Source organism: Carcharhinus amblyrhynchos, chromosome 16, assembly GCF_965287045.1.
Source record: "Carcharhinus amblyrhynchos chromosome 16, sCarAmb.v2.hapA, whole genome shotgun sequence".
Lineage (NCBI taxonomy): Eukaryota > Metazoa > Chordata > Chondrichthyes > Carcharhiniformes > Carcharhinidae > Carcharhinus > Carcharhinus amblyrhynchos.
The window spans coordinates 67,951,380-67,976,500 of NC_137339.1; the positions used below are offsets into that span (position 1 = coordinate 67,951,380).

At 45.3% G+C, this 25,121-nt stretch overlaps 1 protein-coding gene across 1 annotated transcript; it reads right to left on the reverse strand.

Moving 5' to 3' along the window:
• Positions 1-6,766: 6,766 nt before the first annotated feature.
• Positions 6,767-24,974, reverse strand: LOC145353710 (B-cell receptor CD22-like). Its single transcript, XM_080204478.1, has 10 exons — positions 24,929-24,974; positions 24,170-24,547; positions 23,221-23,526; positions 19,680-19,937; positions 17,667-17,933; positions 16,664-16,714; positions 16,148-16,297; positions 14,349-14,430; positions 10,387-10,474; positions 6,767-6,931 (listed from the first exon to the last, which is right to left on the reverse strand). Exons 1-10 carry the CDS (start codon positions 24,972-24,974, stop codon positions 6,767-6,769), a joined length of 1,791 nt encoding a protein of 596 aa, XP_080060604.1.
• Positions 24,975-25,121: the final 147 nt, after the last annotated feature.

Below are 25,121 nucleotides of genomic sequence, written 5' to 3' on the forward strand. Positions count from 1 at the left end.
TGTACCTTTGTACTGACATTGTTTTCCACCACCAACCCCTTATTCCACGAGGAATAGTCTACCTATTATTGAAACAGGGGATTTAAGAAAGAGATTCTCACCAGAGGATATCAATGAACAACAAACGACCAGTGCAACAAGCCGAGATCCTTCCATCCCAACGCAACCCTTCCTGACGCGCCTGTCGCTGGATTCTTACTCCTGTGAAGATCACAAGAGCACTTGCTGAAGAGGGCAAAACAGCTGACGGCTGGGCTTTTGGTGAGACCCTCCCTTCCTGCTTGTAAACAGCTATTTCAAGCAAAGTTCAGTAAGCAGAGCCTAATCTCTGACACTTCTATTGTTCTCTCACTTCCTCCGAAACCACTTTTTCCTCAGGGGCAGATCGTATATGGATAGAGGATTGGCTAAACAGTAGGATACACAGAGTTGGGATAAGCGGGGTTATTCCTGGATGGCAACCTGTAACTAGTGGAGTGCCACAACGTTCAGTGCTGGGGCCACAATTATTGACAATATATAGAATCATACAGAAAGGCGCCCTTCAGCCCATCGAGCCTGCACCAATCACAATCCCACCCAGGTCTCACCCACTAATCCCTCTAACATACGCATCTCAGAACACTAAGGGGCAATTTTAGCATGGCCAATCAACCTAACCCGCACATTTTTGGATTGTGGGAGGAAACCGGAGCACCCGGAGGAAACCCATGCAAACACGAGGACAATGTGCAAACTCCGCACAGACAGTGACCCAAGCTGGGAATCGAACCCAGATCCCTGGAGCTGTGAAGCAGCAGTGCTAACCACTGTGCCACCCCAAATATATATTCATAAACTGGACGAGGAAAGTGAATGTACGACTGCCAAGGTTGAGGATGACACAAAAATAGGTGGGAAGACAATTATTGATCATGACACAAGAATCTACAGACAGGTTAAATAAGTGGGCAAAAACGTGACAGATGATATATAAAGAAGGTAAATTGAAGTAATGCACTTTGGTAGGAAGAATAAAGGAGCTTTTTTTTTAAATAGAGAAAGTTGGCAGAAAGCTGCATCTTAGAGAGATTTGGGGGGCCAATGTACATAAATCACAAATAGCTGCCATTCAAATTAAGCAGGTAATAGAGAAGACAGATGGAATGTTGGCCTTTATTTCAAAGCGAATAGGGTATAAATTTAGGGAAGTCATGTTAACACTGTACAAATGTACTAAACCTCACCTAGGATACTTGGAAAAGTTCTGGTCCCCTTATCTCAGGGGCAGCATGGTGGCACAGTGGTTAGCATTGCTGCCTCGCTGCACCAGGGACCTGGGTTCAAGTCCCAACTTGGGTCACTGTCTGTGTGGAGTTGGCACATTCTCCTCGTGTCTTTCTTCCGGGTGCTCCAGTTTCCTCCCACAGTCCAAAGTTAGGTGGATTGGCCATGTTGAGTTGCCCTGAAGTGTCATGGGCCAAACAGTCTCCTTCTGCACTGTAGATTTTCTACACTGGCATTACAGGCAGTCCACAGGAAGCTGATCCCAGGTATCGAGGGATTTTCTTATGAGGAGAGGTTGAGTGGATTGAGCCTGCACTCATTGGAGTTTAGAAGAATGAGATATTATTGAAACGTATCGGATTCTCGGGGGGCTGGACAGGGTAGGTGCTGAGAGATTGTTTCCCCTTCTGGGAGAGCCTAGGACCAGAGAGCTTCATCTCAAAGTAAGGGGTCACCCATTAAAGACAGAGGGAGGAATTTCTTCTCCCAGAGGGCAGTGAATCTGTGGAATTCTTTCCCGCAGAGGGCTGTCGAGGCTGGGTCATTAACGTTCAAGGCTGAGATCGACAGATTCTTAATCAGTCAGGGAATCAAGGGTTACGGGGTTAGGGGGGAAAGTGGATTATCACATCACATCAGTCATGATCCCAGTGAATGGCAGAGCAGAATCGATGGGCTGAATGGCTTACTTCTGCTCCTGGATTACGGTCTCAGTCTTGTGCTTTCCCAGCCTGTTTTGGGAATGCATTTGTTCTATTTGTTCCTCTGAGTCAGGTCAAATCTGACTTGTGTTTTCCAGCAGGTTGGAGGCTTGCGCTGGTGCAGCTCCCTGCTCAGAACCTGAACTGGAAATTGAGAGACTGAGACACAGAAAGACAACGGGACAAAGAGAGAGATGGGAGAGGCAGAGAAGGGGAATAAGCCAACTGAGAGGGGAGGAGAGGGGAGGAGAGGGGGGCACAGAGGGAGGAGGGGGGCACAGAGGGAGGGGGAGCGCACAGAGGGAGGGGAGGGCACAGAGGGAGGGGAGGGCACAGAGGGAGGGGGCACAGAGGGAGAGGGAGGGGGCACAGAGGGAGGGGGAGGGCACAGAGGGAGGGGGAGCGCACAGAGGGAGGGGAGGGCACAGAGGGAGGGGAGGGCACAGAGGGAGGGGAGGGCACAGAGGGAGGGGGCACAGAGGGAGAGGGAGGGGGCACAGAGGGAGGGGGAGGGCACAGAGGGAGGGGGGGCACAGAGGGAGGGGGAGGGCACAGAGGGGGGGGAGGGCACGGGGGGCACAGAGGGAGGGGAGGGCACGGGGGGCACAGAGGGAGGGGGCTCAGAGGGAGAAAGAGTAAAGAGCAGAGCGGATAGAAGGGCGAAAACAAAGGGTGAAAGGCAGAGATGGAGAGAAAGGGGAAAGATAGGAAAAGAGAGAGGAAAAGACAGGAAGATAGAGGGAAAAGGCATAGGGGGAAAGGGGGAAAACAGGAAAAGGGAGTGAGAGGAAAAAGCAGAGAGAGAAAAAAAGGAAAAGCGGGAGGAGAGAAAGAAAAGGGCAGAGAGAGAGCAAAAGGTAGGAACAGAGGAAAGGTAGAGAGAGAGAAAGACAGACAGAGAGAGGATGGGAAATGCGGAATTGAATGAGAATGCGAGGTGAGAATGTAGAAAGGATCTGAGTTGTGAAAAGGCAGAAATGCTGCTTTCGCGAACCCTGAGCTCTGTCTTGTGATTAAAGTGATACAACACCACCCTCTGCTAGTGTCTGGATGCTACTGCACAAGCGGCGGGGGAACCGGGGCATCGATAGGAGCGTCAACACAGCCACAAGTTCAGGGCAGAGATTGGGAGGCGAGCGGTGCTTAACGGAACTCTGAGAAAAAAAAACTTGTAAAGGTTTTGATAAAATGCGAAGTCATTGAAAAACTTAAAACATGGAAATGTATGGCAAAGTGCATCGAATGGACTGTGAAAAGCTCAACAAGTTTTAAAAAGGCGTGTCAAGCACCGCACTCCACAATGAGATGGAAATAAAGCATCTGTGATTTCACAGCCCCGAGAAGGTGGGACATATTTTTAAATTCCTTTCTCAGAGTTACAAAGTCAGTGCTCAGAGTGAACGAGACAAGCTCCGAATCCATCTCCTTGCTTGCTCCAAAGAACCCAATTCCAATTGAATCCAATTCATGGTCCCCACAAGAGAGACAAACAAGATCCAAGCTGACAAGTTAAAGCATTGCACCTCATGGTGAGCTTAATCTGATGTTTAATCTTAGCCAAAAGGTAAACATCACAAAGAATTGTGGTCTCAAGGTTGTAGCACCATCTACTTCATATTTTCCCACATTATTCTGCATCTGCCAATTCTATGTCCATTCACTTAACCTATCGATATCCCTTTACAGATTATTTTGTATCCTCCTCACAGCTTACTCTCCCACCCACCTTTGTGTCATCAGAAAATTTGGCTACAATAAGGTCCGTCCATTCATCCAAGTTATTGATATAGCTGGTAAATAGTTCAGGCCCCAGCACTGATGTCTGTGGCACTCCACTAGTTACAGGCTAGCAACCGAAAAATGACCCATTTATACAGACTCTTGTTTCCTGTTACTTAGCCGATTCTCTACCCATGCTAATACACCACTTACAAATCCACAAGCTCTTTTATATACATCTTATTGAAGCATCCCCCCCCCACCCCCGACACACACACACAGTCTCTCTCTCTCTCATACACAGACACACACAGGTGCTCAGAGTCATAGTGAGAGACGCAGAAAAATAGAAGGATGCACATGCACAGACACACACCCAGACACATACAGTCACAGAGATACATGAAGAGAGAAACACGCAGAGAGAAACACGCACACACAACAGATACACAGAGACAAACCATGTCACACATGGATTGACATTTGAAATTACCCTTTAGTGTTGGTGCATCAGTGGAATGAATATGAGGGGTTACAGGGATTGGGTGGGATTGCTGTCAGTGCAGGCTCGATGGGCTGACTGGTATCCTTGAGCACTGTAGGGATTCAATGATTCTATATTTATGGGATGTTGGTGTTGCTGGCTGACCCTGCCTTTGTTGGGGTGGCACGGTGACACAGTGGTCAACACTGCTGCCTCACAGCGCCAGGGGCTGGGATTCATTGCTGGCTTGGGTCACTGCCTGGGTGGAACCGGTACATTTTCCCCATGTCTGCATGGATTTCCTCCAGGTGCTCTGGTTTCCTCCCACAGTTCAAAGGTCTGTGGGTTAGATGACGTGCTAAAGTGTCAGTGAGACTAGCTGGGGTAAATGCATGGGGTTATGGTGATAGGGCCTGGGTGGGATTTTGGTTGGTACAAACTTGATGGGCCAAATGGCCTCTTTGTGCACAGTAGGGAATCTATGATTCTGTGAAACCCACTCAGAGATACACAAACAGAGAGAAACACAAACAGGCAGGCATAATCTCTCACACACAAACACATATAAATAAACACACAGACACACTTTGACCTGTTTTCACATCAGCATCTTAATGTAGCATTTTTCAGAATGAGACGTTTTAATTGTTTTGAAGTCTTTAATGAAAGAATATGTAACAGAGTTGGAATTATGAAAATAATTATTTTATTAAAGCATCTTAAACACTCTAAATGTTTAGACTGACCTTCCAAGACCTAGCCCTTGCTCCAATTCAGTCGTATGTGGGGAAATGGAAACGCCTTTGGAATTGTCAATAAACATCACCCTCTGTGAGATTTTAACATTTTAGCAGGATTAGGTGTGTGAAGGCTCTGGAGAATGTTAATACATCAAAGCGGGAAGTGTTGGATATCCTAAATTGCATTAAGATACACAAGTCCTCGGGGCCAGACGGGATCTATCCCAAGTTGCTACGGGAGGCAAGGAGAGAAATAGCTGGGGCCTTAACAGATATCTTCACATCCTTTTTGACCACAGGCAAGGTTCCAGGGGACTGGAGAATAGCCAATGTTGTTCCCTGTTTAAGAAAGGAAGCAGGAATAATCCAGCCAATTATAGGTCAGTGAGCTTGATATTGGTGGTGGGGAAGCTTTTGGAGAAGATACAGAGGGACAGGATATCTGCACATTTGGAAGAAAATGGGCTAGTTAGTGACAGGTAGTGTGGTTTTATACAGGGAAGGTCATGTCTCACCAACTTGAGTTTTTTGAAGAGGTGACAATGACAATCGGTCAGGGAAGGGCTGTGGATGTCGTTTATATGGACCTTAGCGAGGCGCTTGACAAGGTCCCACATGGCAGACTGTACAAAAAGTAAAATCAAATGGGATTCGGAGTGGGCTGGCTAGATGGATACAGAACTGGCTCACTTATAGGAGACAGAGAGTAGTGGTGGAAAGGTGTTTTTCAGAATGGAGATCTGTAGCTAGTGGTGTTCCACAGGGGTCAGTGCTGGGACCTCTGTTGTTTGTTGTAGATATAAATGATCTGGAGGAAAATGTGGGTGTTCTGATTAGTGAGTTTGCAAATGACACAAAGGTTGGTGGAGTTGTTGATAGTGCCAGGGATTGTCAGAGAATATAACAGAATATAGATATGGAAACTTGGGCACAAAAATGGCAGAAGGAGTTTAATCTGGGTGAATGCGATGTGATGTATTTTGGAGGATCAAATTTAAATGTGAATTATATTGTAAATGGCAGAACTCTTCAGAAACCTAACATACAGAGGGATCTGGGCATGTAGGTCCACAGTTCACCAAAAGTGGCAAACATAAGTGACCAAAGTGATTAAGAAGGCATATGGTATGCTTGCCTTCATCAGCAAGGGCATTGAGTACAAGAGTTGGGAAATCATGTTTAGTTATATAAAGCCTTGGTTAGGCTGCATTTGGGATATTGTGTGCAGTTCTAGTCACCTCACTACCAGAAGGATGTGGAAGATTTAGAGAGAGTGCAAAGAAGGTTCACCAGGATGTTGCCTGGTCTCAAGGGTGTTGGCTATGAGGAGAGGTCGAATAAACTCGGAGTGTTTTCACTGGAAAGACGGAGGCTGAGGGGAGACCTGATAGGGGTCTACAAAATGATGAGAGGTACAGACAGGGTGGATAGTCAGGGGCTTTTTCCCCAGGGTGAAAGTGTCAATTACAAAGGGGCACAGGTTCAAGGTGAGAGGAAGAAAGTTTAAGGGAGATGTGTGGGGAGGTTTTTCATGCAGAGAGTGCCGGGTGCCTGGAACGCACTGCCAGAGAAGGTAGTGGAAGCAGATACATCAACAACATTTAAGAGACACCTGGATGGGTACATGAGGAGGAAATAAGGGCAGAAGGTTTTTTATAATTTAATTAATTAGGGCGCCATGATTGCACAGGCTTGGAGGGCCGAAGGGCCTGTTCTTGTGTTACTGTTCTTTGTTCTTTCAAAGATCACCGTTCTCAAAGCACTTTGGACAATATGAACTTGCTGTTCTACACCATTAAACATGTCGTCTTCAACTATTGCTGAGCTCTGCTGATGAGAATCAGGCCACCTCGATTTCATTTCCATTTAATTGCAGCGTATACACTGGGCTCCTCGGTCTGGAGATGCATTTTAGGTTTGTGAATGTTTGCGATACTGAGTGCTGCGTACAGAACCTCCTCACTTTGAGCTGATTCGGATGCCGTCCCTGGACCATCAATATTTCTGTCCAGGCCTTGGTCCTGTAGCAGAAAACTGTGTGTTAGACATAATGACGTGGATGGGAGTGTAATATCTGTACCTGAATAATCTACTTTATTCAATCACTGATACCAATCTACTGTTCATACTTAGTGAGGGAAAAATCACTTTTAATTCCGATACACATTATCTTATATTTAAAGAGCACAACATTACAGAATCTCAGTGGCAATAAGTTACTTTTGGAGTTATTTGCACCAAAACTTGTTTTACAAATGGCCCGACAATCCATTTTTGCTGATGTTTGGAGGTATTTTAGCTCCAACATACCCTCTCGATGAGAATTAACTTCATTTCAAACCTTGCACAGGGTTACAATCCTTATGGAAATGGGGCAATCCCAATCTCTGCCAGCTCAGAATCACAGAATTAATAAGGTGCAGAAGGAGGCCACTTTGACTACCCGCCCCCCCCATGTCTACACTGGCTCTCCAAACAAACGTCATGATTTCATGACCTTTTCCCTGCCTCCCCTCCCCAGCCTCCTCCACCACCCCCAACCTGCACCCCTGCATCTTGTTTCTATCAAATGACGATCTCATGCCCTCTCAAATGCTTCAGTTGAACCTGCCTCAACCACACTTCCAGGCAGTGCATTCCAGACCCCAACCACTCACTGCATGAAAACATTTTCTCTCATATTGCATTTGCTTCTTTTATAAATCACATTAAAATCTGTGTTCTCGATCCTTTTACGAGCACAAACAGTTTCTCCCTGTCTACTCTGACCAGACCTCTCACGATTTTGAACATCTCCATCGAATCTCCCTATAGCCTTCTCCCCAAGGAGAACAAAGAGCATTACAGCACAGAAACAGCACACCGAGCCTGTGCCGACACATGAAGCCTTTCTAAACAGTCCAAAGATGTGCGGGTTAGGTGGATTGGCCATACTAAATGTCCCTTAATGTCAGGGGGAACTAGCAGGGTAAATGGAGTTCTGGGGATAGGACCTGGGTGGGATTGTGCTCGGTGCAGATTCGATGGGCCAAATGGCCCCCTTCTGCAATATAGGGATTCTATAAACTGAAGATCTAGTGTCTCTACATGGTCCGTATCCCTCTAATCCCTACCTGTTTCCTCCGGGTGCTCGTGTTTGCTACCACAGTCTAAAAATGTGCAGGTTGGATGGATTGGCCATGCTAAGTTGTCCCTGAGTGCTTGGGATTATAGTGAAAGGGTCTGGGAAGGATTGTGGTCAGTACAGACTTGATGGGCTGAGTGGCCTCCTTCTACACTGTAGGAATTCCGTGATCTATGAAGATCCATGATCTATTCATGTATCTCTTGAGATGCCTCCTAAACATCGCTGTTGTATCTGCTTCTACACCTCCTCTGGCAGCACATTCCAAGTACTTACCACACTCTGTGTACAAAAAAGTACCTGTCACATCTCCTTTCAACTTTCTCCCTTTTGCCTTTAACGTATATCCCCCGGTAAATGACATTTCTACCCTGGAAACAGTCCCAACTTCCCCCATGTGGTTGGCCATTTCTCACTCACTTCCTTGGCAGGGAATGAATGCAACCCCCCCACCCCCACCCCCATCTACCCTTCCAGCCTCCCCCCACTCCCGCTTCCCCAGGATAAAAACAGCACCAAGGCTGAAATTCCAGCTGGTTACAAAATACACTGATGCTGTTTGTTTTTTTTTATCAAACCCCTTATTCTACCTGAGAATCCAAACTGCAGGATCTAATGTAACTGGAAGGTGTCTGTTGTTACTTTTCTGTCATTTTAACTGGTGTCCCTTTTATTGAATTTCTGGGGATTTCCCCATCCTCTTGTGCAGTAGCGTCCACCCATCAGCAGAGGATGGCATTGTATCACTTCAATCACAAGATAGAGAAACAGGTTTGTGGGGAGGAAAGAGAGGCTTTGAACTTCTTTCTCAATTCATTCAATTGCTTAGAAACAAAAGATCTTCCATCACAGCAGTTAGCTGTTTCTGAAATGATTTTAGGCTGTCCAGTCCCTGCTGTCAAATCAGTTCCTAAAATGTTTAATGTCCCTCCTTATCCTCCAATAATCACCCTCAGACACAGCAACAGCTTCACAGAGTGATGAGGCAATGCAAGGCAATGTATCCACACAGGCGAGTGAGACCAAAGGCCATCAGCCCAGACTGTGGCTTCACACAGCAAAAAGTCTGACAACTTTTTACTGTGTTTACTGTGTTTACGCCAGTCCAACGCCGGCATACCCACATCATGACTACTATCTGCACACAGCAGCAGTTGCTTCACGCAGCGAACAGGAGAGGGCAGCACAGAACCCAGGCTCAATTCTTGGCTTGGGTCACTGTCTGTGTGGGGTCTGCACGTTCTCCCCATGTCTGTGTGGGTTTCCTCCGAGTGCTCTGGTTTCCTCCCACAGTCCAAAGATGTGTAGGTTAGGTGGATTGGCCAGGCTAAATTGACCCTTAGTGTCCAAAGATGTGTAGGTTAGGTGGATTGGCCATGCTACATTGACCCTTAGTGTACAATGCTGTGCAAATTTCATAGAAACTAGAAGCAGGAGGAGGCCATTCGGCCTTTGAGCCTTTCCATCATTCATTTTGATCGTGTCTGACCATCAAATTTAATATCCTGATTCCCCCCCTTCTCCCCGTATCCTTGATCCCCTTAGCCCCAAGATCATAGAATCGAACACTACAGTGCAGAAAGAGGCCCTTCAGCCCATCAAGTCTGCACCGAACACAATCCCACCCAGGCCCTTCCCCCATATCTCTACATATTATACCCACTAATCCCTCTAACCTACACATCCCTGGACACTAAGGGGCAATTTCATAGCATGGCCAATCAACCTAACCCACACATCTTTGGACTGTGGGAGGAAACCAGAGTACCCGGAGGAAACCCACGCAGACACGAGGAGAATGTGCAAACTCCACACGGACAGTGACCCGAGACAGTGACAAGAGCTATATCTAATTTCTTCTTGAAATCACACAATGTTTTGGCTTCAACTACCTTCTGTGGTCATGAATTCCATACATTCAGCATGCTCTGGGTGAAGAATGTGTGGAATTCACTACCAAGGTTAGGAGGATTGGCCATGCTAAATTGCCCTTTAGTGTTCAAAAATGTGTACATTAGATGGATTGGCCATGCTAAAATGTGCCTTAGTGTCCAAAGATGTATAGATTAGATGGGATTGGCCATGCTAAGAGTGTGGGGCTACAGGAATAGGGCAGGGGAGTGGGCCTAGGTAGAGTGCTCTTTTGGAGAGTCAGTGCAGACTCGATGGGCCAAATGGCCTTCTTCTGCACTGTAGGAATTATTTTTTCCCAAGTAACATTGTCTGTTCTGTCAATTAATGATTTCCTTCCAGAAAGAAACCACCTGAGAATGTTTGATATGAAATGCAGGTATTTTTTTCTGGAGATAGATATCTCCTTTGCACTTGGTGAGTTTCTTTTCCCTTCCTTACCTGGGTGTTCTGTGAATGTCGCACCACAGCGTAAATCACTGAATCATCGTTGATTTCTGGGGCACAGACGTTGTCATTTGTCTTCTTCCTGGTTGCACAAACAATGTTTCATTTTTTAAATAAGGGGTAGTTTATTGTAAGAGAAACCTGGTGCAGCTTTAATAAGTATAAGGGAGAGTTACAGATTGCTAACACTGTGTTGGATTTTCTTCCAGAGTCTTAACATTGTATTAAGCAGCACGCAAGTGTTTCATGTAGTAAGATCCCATCTTGTTAACCAGTAAGATTTTCAGGTATGTTTCTTTAAATACAGAGCAGGCGGGAGAGTTTAAACCCCTGCCTCAACAAAAAAAGTTTTAAAAATTTCAGCAAGGTTTCCATGCAGGAGCAAATGGTTACGATGAGCAAGAAAGGATCAGGTGACCAACCAGAGGCACCCTATTCTACCATGTTTGAGCTACCATGGCCATATATACCTTCCCTCCCTCCCAAGTGCAAACCCCCCCGCCAACTTCTCCCATCTCCTCCTCGCAGCTAGCCTGCACCCAGCCTCTCCGTCCCCACCTCCACCCAGTTATACTATTTTACGCTTCCAATATCACTTCGTCAAAGTTAAATTGTTTACAGTTTCTTCATTCTGTTCTGGTGAATTGGAGGCAACAAACCATTTCATTCACTCATGCATGTGAGAGACCATAAGACATAGGAGCAGAATCAGGCCACTCGGCCCATTGAGTTTGCTCTGCCATTCAGTCATGGCTGATATTTTTCTCATTGAGATATTGAGAATTCATTGAGATATTCACCTCCTGTCTCCCCCCAAAGCCCGCCCACTGTCTACAAGGCACAACTCAGGAATGTGATGCAGTACTCCCCATTTGCCTGTTTGGGCGCAACTCCAACAACACTCGAGAAGCTCAACACCATCTGGGGCAAAACAATCCCACTTGGTTGAAACTTCATCCACTACCTTGAACACTGAAGGTTTCCTCCCACAGTCCAAAGATGTGCGGGTTAGGTTGATTAGCCATGATAAATTGACTAGTGTCAGGGGGATTAGCAGGGTAAATGAGGGTTATGGGTGGAATTGCAGTTGGTACAGACTCAATGGGCTGAAAGGCCTCCCTCTGTACTGCAAGGATTCTATGGATTCTATTTACTCCCAATTAGGGATGGACAATAAATGCTGTCCAAGTCAGCGACACCCCCATCCCGTAAATGAATAATTAAAAAAAAAGATACACATCTTCGAGCTGTGTGTCATTGTTACCCAGCATTGGGGCTCAAGTAAGGGGCAAGTCTTCGTTTTTCAAACACAAACATCTCCTGTGATTTATTGTTTAATATCTTTGCATTCATCACTTGTCCAAAATTCTAGAGTTATTTCAATTCGATTGGTTCCAGTTTTTTGTTTGATGAATTGACCAGTCCATTCATATTGTTAGTTTAGGTATTCAGATGTAATTTTGGGATGTAACATTTGGAGACTAAACAGAGTTAGAAAAAAATGTTGACAGTAAGCTTGTGGATATCAATAAGAAGATTCCGACTATGAATCAGACAGATACCTCTCTTGATCACCCAGACTGCGTACTGTCCCTATCTCAGATGGTGTTGAAGCCTCAATCCAGGATTTGATGGATCAGTGAATGTCAAACAGGTTTGATTTGAATGTATGAATGCTCCAGTGGTAAGCTCCTTCATAAACAAATGCCTTTGCACTGGATTGATGTGGAGGTGCCAGCACTGAACTCGGCTAGGCACCATAAGAAGTCTCACAAGACGACTCACCTGATGAAGGGGCAGCGTCCCAAAAGCTCGTGATATCAAATAAACCTGTTGGACTTTGAGCTGGTTTTGTGAGACTTCTTACTGTTTGCATGGGGTTGTCACTGCTTCTTACACTATCTGCTGCTTTGAAATTTGCCTCCCACACCATCCATTGTTCGAATTTGCCTCCTCACTATCTTCCATTCTGTCTCCCACCCTCCCCCTCCCCCACCCCACCGTGAAACCCTCGGGGAAGAATAAGGTTGCTACAATAATGCAAATCTGTTGTTCGACTATTCCAGACCAAACCAGCCAGGACAAACTTGCAATCAGATAGGAGCCCAGGTCATTATTTCATTTTGAAAGTGTAGCCAGATTGTCAGCATCATAGAGGTGTACAGCACCTTCAGCCCATCACGCCTGTGCCAGTCAAAGATAAACCACCTATTCCGATCCCATTTCCCAGCACTCGGTCCGTAGCTTTGCATGCCTTGGCATCACAAATGCACATCTCAATTGTCCTTGAATTTTATGGGAATTGTTTCAAATGTGGAAATCCTTTAATGCAACCCTGGTCCCCATAAAACAGCGAGATGACAACTGATCAATTATTCTATTGCAGTGGGTTGACTGTTTGGGATGATCGTGATAGAACTTCAGTCCTCTTGCACCAATATTGTTTCAGCTAAATGAGGGTGTTTTGGGTTACATATTTATTAGGAAAGACAGCATCTCTCACAATGCCCCACTGCGGTTCACCGTGAGGGGGATATTCTGTTTTTATACTTAATTTTGAAGTCTAAACCTATATTTTATTTTACAACACTGCAGGGGAAGTGTAATGTCCTAATTTTACACAAAAAGAAAAAAGATGTAATTTGCCCATGTAGATTCAGAGTAACAACAACAATTTATTGAAGGAGCTCTTGCCTGCACAGAGGACAAACTGAACATAAAAGCAGGAGCCTCTGAAACACCCTAGTGGCATCACCATCAAATCATGTGACCTACTCCTAAAGCAATCCTTCAACCACTTAAATATATAACACAAAGGATCAACTAACCCAAAAGTCTAGAACATGATTGCCAGCAGAACCCAGTGATTGACCAGGGAACTTGGAGAATTTGCCGATCCCCTATCTTCCCCACATGAAGACCTCCATTCACTCTCCCCCTTCACAACACTTTTCAGGGAATCTCCGGGCATACCACTTTGAGCAATTAGAACATAGAACACTACAGCACAAACAGGCCCTTTGGCCCAAAAGTTGCGCCGATCACATCTATACCTACAAAGCCATAGAACTATCTGTAACTCCCAATGCCATTAGATCCCATATACTCATCCAGAAGTCTCTTAAAAGACCCCAGCAAGTTCACCTCTACCACCACCGACGGCAGCCGATTCCACTCACTCACCAACCTCTGAGTGAAAAACTTTCCCCTAACATCTCCTCTGCACTTGCTTCCCAGCACTGTAAACCTGTGTCCTCTCGTAGCAACCATTTCAGCCCTGGGAAATAGCCTCTGAGAATCCACTCTATCTATACCTCTCAACATTTTATAAACCTCTATCAGGTCACCTCTCAACCTTCGTCTCTCCAGGGAGAAGAGACCTATCTTTATAAGGACTGCCTCCCAATCCAGGCAACATCCTTGTAAATCTCCTCTGCACCCTCTCAATAGCTTCCACATCCTTCCTGTAGTGAGGCGACCAGAACTGCGCACAGTACTCCAAGTGGGGTCTGACAAGGGTCTTATAAAGTTGTAGCATTACCTCCCGACTCCTAAACTCAATCCCTCGATTAATGAAGGCCAGTACACCATACGCCTTCTTGACCACATCCTCCACTGCGAGGCCGATTTAAGAGTCCTATGGACCCGGACCCCAAGATCCTTCTGCTCTTCAACCCAGCTAAGACTCCTACCCTTGATATTGTACTCCTGCATCCCGTTGGTCCTGCCAAAATGGACCACTACACATTTATCCGCATTGAAGTCCATGTGCCACTTCTCCGCCCAGTCTTGCATCCTATCTATGTCATGCTGCAACTTCTGAATAGAACATAGAACACTACAGCACAATTGTTCGGCATCTGCAGAAATCCTGACAACCCTCTCTCAGCCCCCCGAAAGCCTTTCAAATTTATGATTACCGTGTGAGTTTCAGTATTTAGGAAGCACACACATACCTCTGCACCTTCAGCGCGATGAGAATCAGAATAATAGCTGCAGCCGTAACTGTCAGGATGATGATCCACCAGAGAAAAGTTCCTAAAATATCCCAAAAAAAAACTTGTTGGGCGTTATAGTTCTAAGATTACAACATGACAATGAGATAAAATGTACATCTGCATGCAAATACACTGTTACACCTAACGAAGAGGCAGTGGCAGACTGGTATTTTCCCTGGACTAGTACTCTAGCATAATGTACTAGGTTCAAATCCCACAACAATAGGATTCTGGAATTAAATGATGACCGTGCTGATTGTTGTAAAACAAAAATCTACTTCACTAATGGCCCTTTAGGGAAGGAAATCTATTGTCCTTACCTGGTCTGGCCTACATGTGACTCCAGAGCCACAGTAATGTGGTTAACTCTCAAATGTCCTCGGAAATGGGGCAATTAGGGATGGGCAATAAATGCTGGCCCAGCCAGCAATGCCCACATCCCATGAATGAATTTAAAAAGTATGTTAACATAAATATATAATTATTGTTAAAGTATATAGTTATTCAATCCTAAAACTCAGGATTTTACAATTTTTATACAACCCTCCTGAAGTGGTTTAACAATGCATTGGGAATCCTTCACTTCAATAAATAGAGGGTAGCGTTTAAACCCTTTATAAGAATCGAAACTGGATTTCACACATCTTCAGGCCTTTGTGTCTCGTGTTAAGCTGAAATTAACATTTTGGGCAGAATTCTCCCATACTTTAGGAATCATAGTTGGGGGGGTTGCAAACCGTTGATCTTGGGCAGGATTTTCCAGTCTTAGCATGAGCAAACCTGGAAAATCACACCCTTTGAGTTGAACACAAATAATTAAATCCATGTTGAACTGAACTAATGTTAAAGCTAATTGGAAAGTGCGGCACAATGTCACTCACATCCCTAAGGGCGGAATTTTACCGGGACGTCCACCCAAGTTTCGCACAATCCCGCCCAAGGCCAATGGAGAATCCTGTTCTCCGAGCCAAGCCCACGCCCCGGAATCGGGGCTGGAATGTCGGTAAAATTCCGGCCAAAGTCTGCCCAGCAAGTCACGAATCTCCCAATGCAACCAAACTGCTTTGCAAACCGTAACATCAGTCCCGAACACAATTACCCAGAATCAAACACACAGAGCAACAGATACACAACCAGGGTGATACCTAACTCCACAAGGTGAGATTAACATTGTCATCTGGATTCTGTCTCTCGGTAGAACCCGGGTACGGAGAACACATCCACATTCTACTTTAAAGGTCAGATTTTCCAGCCTCACCCACCCCAAAACTGGAAAATCTCACCCAATGTCAATGGACCTTTGCCTGATCTACCCCATACTCGGTACGATTCCCACAGCGGGCAGAACAGGAACATTCCGGCCTAACTGATTAGATATTCAAAAATGAATACTGGGACGGCACGGTAGCACAGCGGTTAGCACTGCTGCCTCACAGCACCAGGGACCTGGGTTCAATTCCCAGCTCGGGTTACGTGCAGAGTTTGCACATTCTCCCCATGTCTGTGTGGGTTTGCTCCAGTTTCCTCCCACACACCAAACTTGTGAAGCTTAGATGGATTGCCCCTTAGTGCACTGCACTGTAAGGATTCTATGAGTGAGATGCTTTTACATTAATTAATCCTGATTTTGCCAAAATCGGAGAATACACTGAACCTCGTTTCAGTGAGACACTGACCCAGACATGGAATGGACACTGAGTCTGCTCAAATTGACAATGGACTCAGTATAATGTCAAAGATTATTTTGCTATTTCCACCTTGGCAATTCGAAAACCCCAACACATTTGTCAGTGAGGGAACAATCTGTATTTGCTTCTGTTCAAGATATTCTGGTAAATCCAGCTGGTATTCCCTCACACTGACACCATGCTCATTCTCTGCCATACACAAGATCAGATTTTTAGATCAAGGTTCGCAGAATGGAATTCTCCGCTGGCCTCGTGCGGGATTTAATCTGCTCACCCGAGTGAGGTCATAAAATCTCGGCAGTGATGTTTAGTTATTCCCCTGTCAATATATAAATTATCCTTTCTAGGACCAATCGGCATTGTTAGAGCTGGGTGCATCATCCATCCTGGGTTGTAGATTTTAATTTGATTTTAATGTTTTGATTTTTTTGTCACAGTGCCCTCACCACTCTCAGGAGCTCTCTCACCCCTGCCATGCTACCCCCTCATTACTTTATCTTTGATTATTGTTTTTAATTAAAATATTGTTCATTACATTTGTTGGTCGTTAGCATAAGTTCATAGAATCGTAGGATCCCTACAGTGCAGAAGGAGGCATTAGACCCATCAAGTCTGCATTGACAACTATCCCACCATCTATCCCCGTTATGCCCACATATTTACCCTTCTAATCCCCCGAACACTAAGGGGCAATTGAGCATGGCCAATCCACCTAATGCATACATCTTTGGAGTGTGAGGGAACTGGAGCACTCGGATGAAACCCACGCAGACACAGGGAGAAATGTGCAAACTCCACACAGACAGTGACCCAATCCCACCCAGGCCTAACCCCATATACCCACATATTTACCTGCTAATCCCTCTAACCTATGCATCTCAGAATATTAACGGGCAATTTTAGCACAGCCAATCAACCTAACCCGCACATCTTTGGACTATGGGAGGAAACTGGAGCACCTGGAGGAAACCCACACTGACACGAGGAGAATGTGCAAACTCCACACAGACAGTGACCCCAGCTGGGAATCGAAGCTTCACCCTGCAGCTGTGAAGCAGCAGTGCTAACTACTGTGCTACCGTGCTGCCCCAACATACCAAACAGGAGAAGAAATAGGCTATTCAGCCCCTCAAGCCTGATCTGCCTCCCAATTCTTCTTAACTCCATAGTGTACAGGGCCAACCTACTCAACCTTTCTCATTGGATAATCCCCGGAACCCTGGAATCAACGGAGTGAACCTTCTCCGTATTGCTTTGAAGGTAATTATATCCTTTTGCAAATGACACAAAAACTGTACGCACTGCGCCAGATGTGATCTTAGCACCCCCCTGTATAACTGCAGCAAAACATCACTTCTTCTATTGAAGGCGCTGACGAAGGGTCATCTAGACTCGGACTGTTGGTTCTATTCTCTCCGCATAGATGCTGTCAGGCCTGCTGAGATTTTACAGCATTTTTCTGTTTTTGATTCCTACTTCTACATTTCATTCCTCTTGCAATAAAACCCTGCATGCCATTTGCCTGCTTAATCATTTGCATATTAAAAAACATACTAACATGCGAGGGTGAGGATATTTCAGGATGTACCTGGTGAGTGGAGCCAGTATTTCCTCACACTGACACCGTGCTCATTCTCTGCCATACACAAGATCAGATTTTCAGATCCAGTCGGGTGAGTCAGTCTCAGGGAGCTCTGCCACAAGTGGAGTGCAATCTCTGAAACGTTCCCACTGATGTTTCTCTCACCGAGGTTCCATGTGATGTTTGCTGCGGGATTGGCTTTGACACAGCAGATACAGTAAACCTCATTCTCCAAACTGGTGCACTTCGAACCTGATACTATTGTGGGTCTATCTATAGAGAATAAAAAAAGAGGGTTGAATTTCAAAATCTTTCACTCAGTTTTATTTTATAAATCTATCCGACTAAGGCCAGCAGGGCGGCACAATGGTTAGTACTGCTTCCTCACAGCGCCAGGGACCTGGGTTCAATTCCGGCCCTGGGTCACTGTGTGTGTGGAGTCTGCACATTTCTCCCTGTATCTGCGTGGGTTTCCTCTGAATACTCCAGTTTCCTCCCACATTCCAAAGATGTATGGGTAGGGTGGATTGGCTATACTCAATTGCCCCTTAGTGTTCGGGGGTTTAGAAGGATAAATATGTGGCGGTTATGGGGATAGATGGGTGGGATAGTTGTCAATGTAGACTTGATGGGCCCAATGGCCTCCGTCTGCACTGTAGGGATCCCATGATTCTATGAACTTATGCTAACGACATACAAAATGTAATGAAAGGGTTGTCACTAACAATATTTTACCCTTTTAATTAAAAACAATAATCAAAGATAAATTAATGAGGGGGTAGCATGGCAGGGGTGAGAGAGCCCCTGAGGGTGGTGAGGGCACTGTGACAAAAAAAACAAAACATTAAAATCAAATTAAAATCTACAACCCAGGATGGATGATGCACCCAGCCCTAACAATGCTTATTGGTCATAGAAACAATAATTTATGTATTGATAGGGGAATAATTAAACATCACTGCCGGGATTTTATGTCCTCTCTCGGGCGAGCGGATAAAATCCAGTGGAGAATTCCATTCTGCGAACCTCGCCCACCCAATTCCGGGGCCAGCGGGGGGGTAAAATTCCAGCCCATAAATCACTCCAGAGGCATATTAGCAAACAGAAATTAAGACCCGTCACATAAGAAGATTTCTTTTAGACAAACACAAAGCTGATTTTAAACAGTATCTCAAAGGAGGAGAGTAGCTCAAGAGAATGTCTAGGATGGGGAATTTAAAACATTCGCGCCCAAGCTGCTGAAGTCTTAGCCAGCAATGATCTAGTCATTAAAGTCTGGGGTGTACAAGAGACCCAGAGGTTGGGGAGGATGGAGACTCGGAGGTTTCTGGGGCTGTGGGAGGTTATAGAGATACGGAGGGAAGAGTTCATGGAGAGATTTAAAATTGAGACAGTTATTTCTGATCTAAAAGTTAAGACTTTGCTGGACTGGGAGTCCCAGGTGTTTAATATGAATCAATCACATTAAACCGGTTAATGATTTACCAGAGTGGTCATTTTCCTAATCTGTAATAACTCAGTAAGCCAGTTGTAAGTTTACAATGAGCAGTGAGATAAACTGTCCGAGAGGTGATGGACTATCCCTGGGATACACACTCTGTATAATCCCAAAGTCGCTTTGGGAATCTGTCAGTTCCGAGCAACACCTCATCAGCATTTAATCAGGTTACTCCCTCAAACATCAGGGTCCAGCCAGGGGAATCTCAAAAAGCCTCATGTTGAAAGCAGGAATTGGCCGAGCTCCCACACAGTCCCATCCCCTGGGAACAAATTGCTGCCTCTATACTTGCCTCACATCCCACCATTCGACTGACACTCAATCTGAAATACATTTCCAAGGACCGGGTTGGGTTATTCCTCTGTTTCTTTAATTTCCCTGACCTTTCTGGGAATATTCCTAACACTGGCCCCTGTTGTAATTGTATGTTTACACTGGGAAACATCAAACCTGTTACTAATCAGGGGAGTGACATTATTGATGTCCCTGTGTGTATCTGATGGGTCCCATTCATCACTTACATTGCACAGAGATGTTTGTCGAACTCCTGGCAGTGCCCAGATTATTTGCAGCCTCGCACCAATATTCCCCTTCATCTTCAGAACTCACATTGTGAATGAAGAGGTTCAGCTCCGCGGTGGAAGAGTTACTGATCTCTACCCCATTTCGGCTCAATGTTAAATTGACTGGAGGGATCCCCAGAGCTTTGCAATACAATAAGAATGAACTTCCCTCCACTGTTACTATAGGGGAATTGAGCATTGGTTTGCAAAGCCCACCTGAAACACAAAAGTTTGTTGGTGCTGTCAGAAAATGAAGATTAAAATTAAAAAAACAAGAAAATAAGAATATCTTCTAGATATGGTGTTGAATTTGTTAAATAAACTGGAAAAATATTGGTGTCTAATTGCTAAAGCGTAAGTTAAACTTAACCATCTATTCACTTGACATGTTTCCTTCAGTGAGTTGTCCAACTACCTGACTGAACTTCTAATCAATAAACTTTTCAACCCAGAGACCATCCTTCCCAGATTGAGAGTTCTTAACTTTCCCAACGGAGTTGAACTCAGTTTTAGCATCAAGACCAACACCCCAGGCAGCTCCACACAGAAACTGATGATCATTTGATTTTCTGACTTACACTATATCAGCGATTAATCAAGCTGTGGGATAATAGTGCTGGCACGATGGCACAGTGGTTAGCACTGCTACCTCACAGCACTAGGGATACTGGTTCGATTCCTGGCTTGGGTCACTTCTGTGCGGAGTTCGCATGTTTTCCCCATGTCTGCGTGGGTTTCCTCTGAGTGCTCTGGTTTTCTCCCACAGTTTGAAAGACATGCTAGTTAGGTGCATTGGCCAAGCTAAATTCTCCCTCAGTATACCCGAACAGCTGCCGGACTGTGGCAACTAGGGGATTTTCACAGTAACTTCATTGCAGTATTAATGTAAACCTACTGTGACACAAACAAATTGACTTCAACTGAAGAAACAAACATCCGTGAGCCCCACATATCACTCCATGTGTCAGCGACAATATTAAATATAATGGACCAGTAATGGCTGAGAGTTTGACTGATAGACAACGGGGAGAAGCGACCTCCAGCCCTTACAAATAGGTCATGGTTGCTTAGTGGTGGCTGGTATCAGAATACTTCATCTCCACCTAGTCATCGAGGTTTATAGCATGGAAACAGGCCCTTTGGCCCAACTTGCCTAAGTTGCTTTAACCACTAAGCTACTCTCAATTGCACGCGTTTGGCCCATCTTCACGGAGGAGGACGTGAATAATTTGCCGGGTGTTAGCGATGGAAAGGTGGTAGGAATGGACGGTCTTAATGACATTACTGTTACTAGAGAGGTGGTGCTCGACAGACTGGAGGGGCTGATTGTGGACAAGTCCCCAGGACCGGATGGAATGCATCCGAGGGTTCTGAAAGAAATGGCGGAGGTTATAGTGGATGCCTTGGTGGTTATTTTCCAGACGTCGCTGGATTCCGGGGAAGTGCCGGAAGATTGGAAAACGGCTAATGTTACGCCGTTGTTTAAGAAGGGTGCCAGGCAAAAGGCGGGGAATTATAGGCCGGTTAGTTTAACATCTGTGGTAGGTAAAATGTTGGAATCCGTCATTAAGGAGGAAATTGCGAGGCATCTTGAAGGGAATTGCTTGATAGGGCAGACGCAACATGGTTTCATTAAAGGGAAGTCGTGTCTGACAAATTTACTGGAGTTCTATGAGGATGTGTCTAGGGCAGTGGATAGAGGAGAGCCGGTGGATGTGGTCTTTCTGGATTTTCAGAAGGCGTTTGACAAGGTACCTCACAAGAGGTTATTGCAGAAGGTCAGGGGACATGGAGTTGGGGGTAGGGTGTTAGCGTGGATAGAGGATTGGTTGTCAAATAGGAGGCAGAGAGTGGGGGTCAATGGGTGCTATTCGGATTGGCGGTTGGTGACTAGTGGGGTGCCCCAGGGGTCGGTGCTGGGGCCTCAGCTATTTACCATTTATATAGATGATCTGGAGGAGGGAACCGAGTGCAGGGTGTCGAAATTTGCTGATGACACCAAGATTGGGGGAAAGGCAAATTGTGCGGAGGGTGTGGAGAGTCTGCAGAAGGATCTAGATAGGCTGGGCGAATGGGCCAGGAAATGGCAAATGGAATTTAATGTTGGCAAGTGTGAGGTGGTCCACTTTGGTAGGAAGAATGGTAGGAAGGACTATTACTTACGTGGCGAAAAACTGCAGCAGGCGACGGTGCAGAGGGACCTCGGGGTCCTTGTGCATGAGTCGCAAAAACCCAGCTTGCAGGTGCAGCAGGTGGTCAGGAAGGCGAATGGGATGCTGGCCTTCATAGCGAGGGGGATTGAATATAAAAGTAGGGAGGTCTTGCTGCAGCTGTATAGGGCATTGGTGAGGCCGCAGCTGGAGTACTGTGTGCAGTTTTGGGCGCCGCACCTGCGCAAGGATATTTTGGCCCTGGAGGGAGTGCAGAGGAGGTTTACTAGGCTGATACCGGAGTTGAGGGGATTGAGCTATGAGGAGAGGCTGAATAAACTAGGCTTGTACTCGTTAGAGTTTAGAAGAATGAGGGGAGATCTCATTGAGACGTATAAGATGATGAATGGGATGGATAGGATAGAGGTGGAGAGACTCTTCCCGCTCAAAAAAGACAGTAGGACTAGGGGGCACAGCCTCAAGATAAAGGGGAGGCGGTTTAGAACGGAGTTGAGGAGGAACTTCTTCACTCAAAGGGTGGTGAATCTCTGGAATTCTCTGCCCGTTGAAGTGGTGGAGGCTGCCTCGCTAAATATTTTTAAGAAGCAGGTTGATGGGTTCTTGATAAGAGAGGGGATTAAGGGTTATGGGGAGAGGGCGGGAAAGTGGAACTGAGCCACGACAGATCAGCCATGATCTTATTGAATGGCGGGGCAGGCTCGAAGGGCTAGATGGCCTACTCCTGCTCCTATTTCTTATGTTCTTATGTTCTTATGTACCCATCTTACCCATGTAACTGTCTAAAAGCTTTTTAAAAGACAAAATTGTACCAACCTCTTGCCAGAGGTTGCCACCCTCTGTGTGAAAATATTGCCCCTCCGGACACTTTTGTATCTCTCCCTCTCACCTTAAAACTTTACTCTCTAGTTTTAAACCCCCCTGCCTTTGGGAAAAGATGTTGACTATCTAACTCATCTGTGCCCCTCATTATTTTATACACTTCCACAACATCACCCCTCAGCCTCCTATGCTTCAGGGAAAAAAGTCTCAGTCTATCCAGCCTCTCCTTATCACTCAAATACCAAGTCCCGGTAACATCTCGGTTTGCCTTTTCTGCACTCTTTCTAGTTAAATAGTATATTTTCCATAAAGAGTGACCAGAACTGTAATCAGTATTCTAAGTGTGGCCTTACAAATGTCTTGTACAACTTCAATAACACGTCACAATTTAAAAATGAAATCTCGCAACCTCAGTTTTACAAATGTTCAGTTTTCCAGGCGAGACTCAGACAGATTCTGATATGATTTACCAGCAGGGCGATTGAATGAATCCCAGCGCAGATACCTACACTGCACACCCAGTCTCAGAGATTCTTGGATAGTTGTCTGCCCATCGCTACTGATGAGTTTACAGGTCAGGGATTTTCCATGCTGGTCCAGTGATGGGGTGAAGGAGAAAGTTGATGAAACCGTCCAGGGACCCTCCAAACTGTTCCTGATGTGTTGTGAAGTTTGAGCGCCCGACAGGTTGAGAGATTCTTCTCCACTCCACTCCAGTTTAAACTCTGGAGCTGAACAACTCTGGGTGAGTGAGCAGGTGAACTGGGCTGGTTTTCCAGCTATCAACTGTCCTGGGTCTGAGATCCACAGTTTCTCTGTCAGGAACAGAGGAAATTCGAGTTATCCAAGATTCCAACTCACAAAACTAAATGAGAGGAGAGCAAAGTCTGAGAAATAATCACATTATTAAGTCGATTATCTGATTATTGTCTTTGTTATTGGCTATAGGTTAAAATCCCTAAACTCGCCCAAGTCAATCGGAACACACTTGTGTTCATTCTGTTAATAAACAGTGATAAATCTGTTTGGAATAACCTGAGCTCATGAAAGGCGCTATTTAAATGCAGGACACACTTCTGCCTTCATTAAACGGAGGGATATTAACGACGGGATTTCTCCCATGTACTGACTGTGTGTCCATCCGTCCATTCAGAGTGTGAATCCACGCTCAATGTTCAGTCCCTATTAAGGGTTGTATTTTGTTGTTGTTCTGTACAGTTCCAAATCTTTTCCCAAGTTACACTTAGTAAGTGGACAGGGGGGGGAATTTCTGCGGGTTTGGGATGTCAGTAACCTGTTTGAGTTCAGGTCAATAACATCACACACACCTGGATATGGTTCACTGTACCAGCCCTGGAGCTGAAGCCTTTAACATTCGCCAACAGTAACAGCACACAATGATACCTTCTCACTGACAAAGCGGAATATAAACTCCTCACAAATGAATGGAAAACCTACCCAGAATTGAGAGAGTGACGGGAATTTTCTGAAGGTGATCTTCTCCACCATTCCAGGGATTGATCATCTTCACTCTGATATAATAATCCCCTTCATCTCCGCTCCTAATGTCCTTTATTAATAAGGAGCACTGTTTCTCTGTCACCTTCCCCTTCAGCTCAATTCTTCCTCTATATCCCGGGGCTGCTGTCTCTGGCTTTGCGGAATCATAGATAACAGAACCAGGGGTACGAGGATCAGAACCCCGCTTCAGCCACTGAATCCGCGGATTGCTGAAATTGACAGGATAATCAAATGTACACGGGATTTCTGCACACGAGCCTCTCACAGCCGTCACATTCCAGGGGGTCTTCACAGACCATCGGGAACTATGGAGAACTGATAAATATCCATTTCAGTAAATCATGATCTCGCCAATGATAAACCGAATAAAATAACCCAAAATTACAGCTCAGCACTGTTACATTTCCCTTGAAGCATCCACTGTGTTATATAAACATCGCCAATAATTACAACTCTGCAAGTTCCCATTGAAACTATTCAAATTCTAGTAAATATTTCATTCAAAAAATATTGAAGTCAGAATTCTGTGAATTTAGTAAAATACAGAATAGAATTTCCAATATGAAGTGTATACAGCCTCAACATTAATTTACAAATCTTCTTTTCACCATTCTTATCTCGATAGATCATGAATATGTTATTTTATTCACTAGACGGATACACCCTCAATCGGAAATTATTAAAAGAATCTTGTACCTTGGATAAACATCAGGATGAGGGGAACACACTTCATCATAACCATCACTACAGAATATTCACCACTGGAGGAAGGAACTGATTTCAGATTAAAACCTGGTGCTGAATTCCAGTTGCTGCTAATCCATTGCTGATCGATTACACTGGAATCGGAGCTGCTGGGCACCCCCTCACTGGGAATCCATTTAACCTC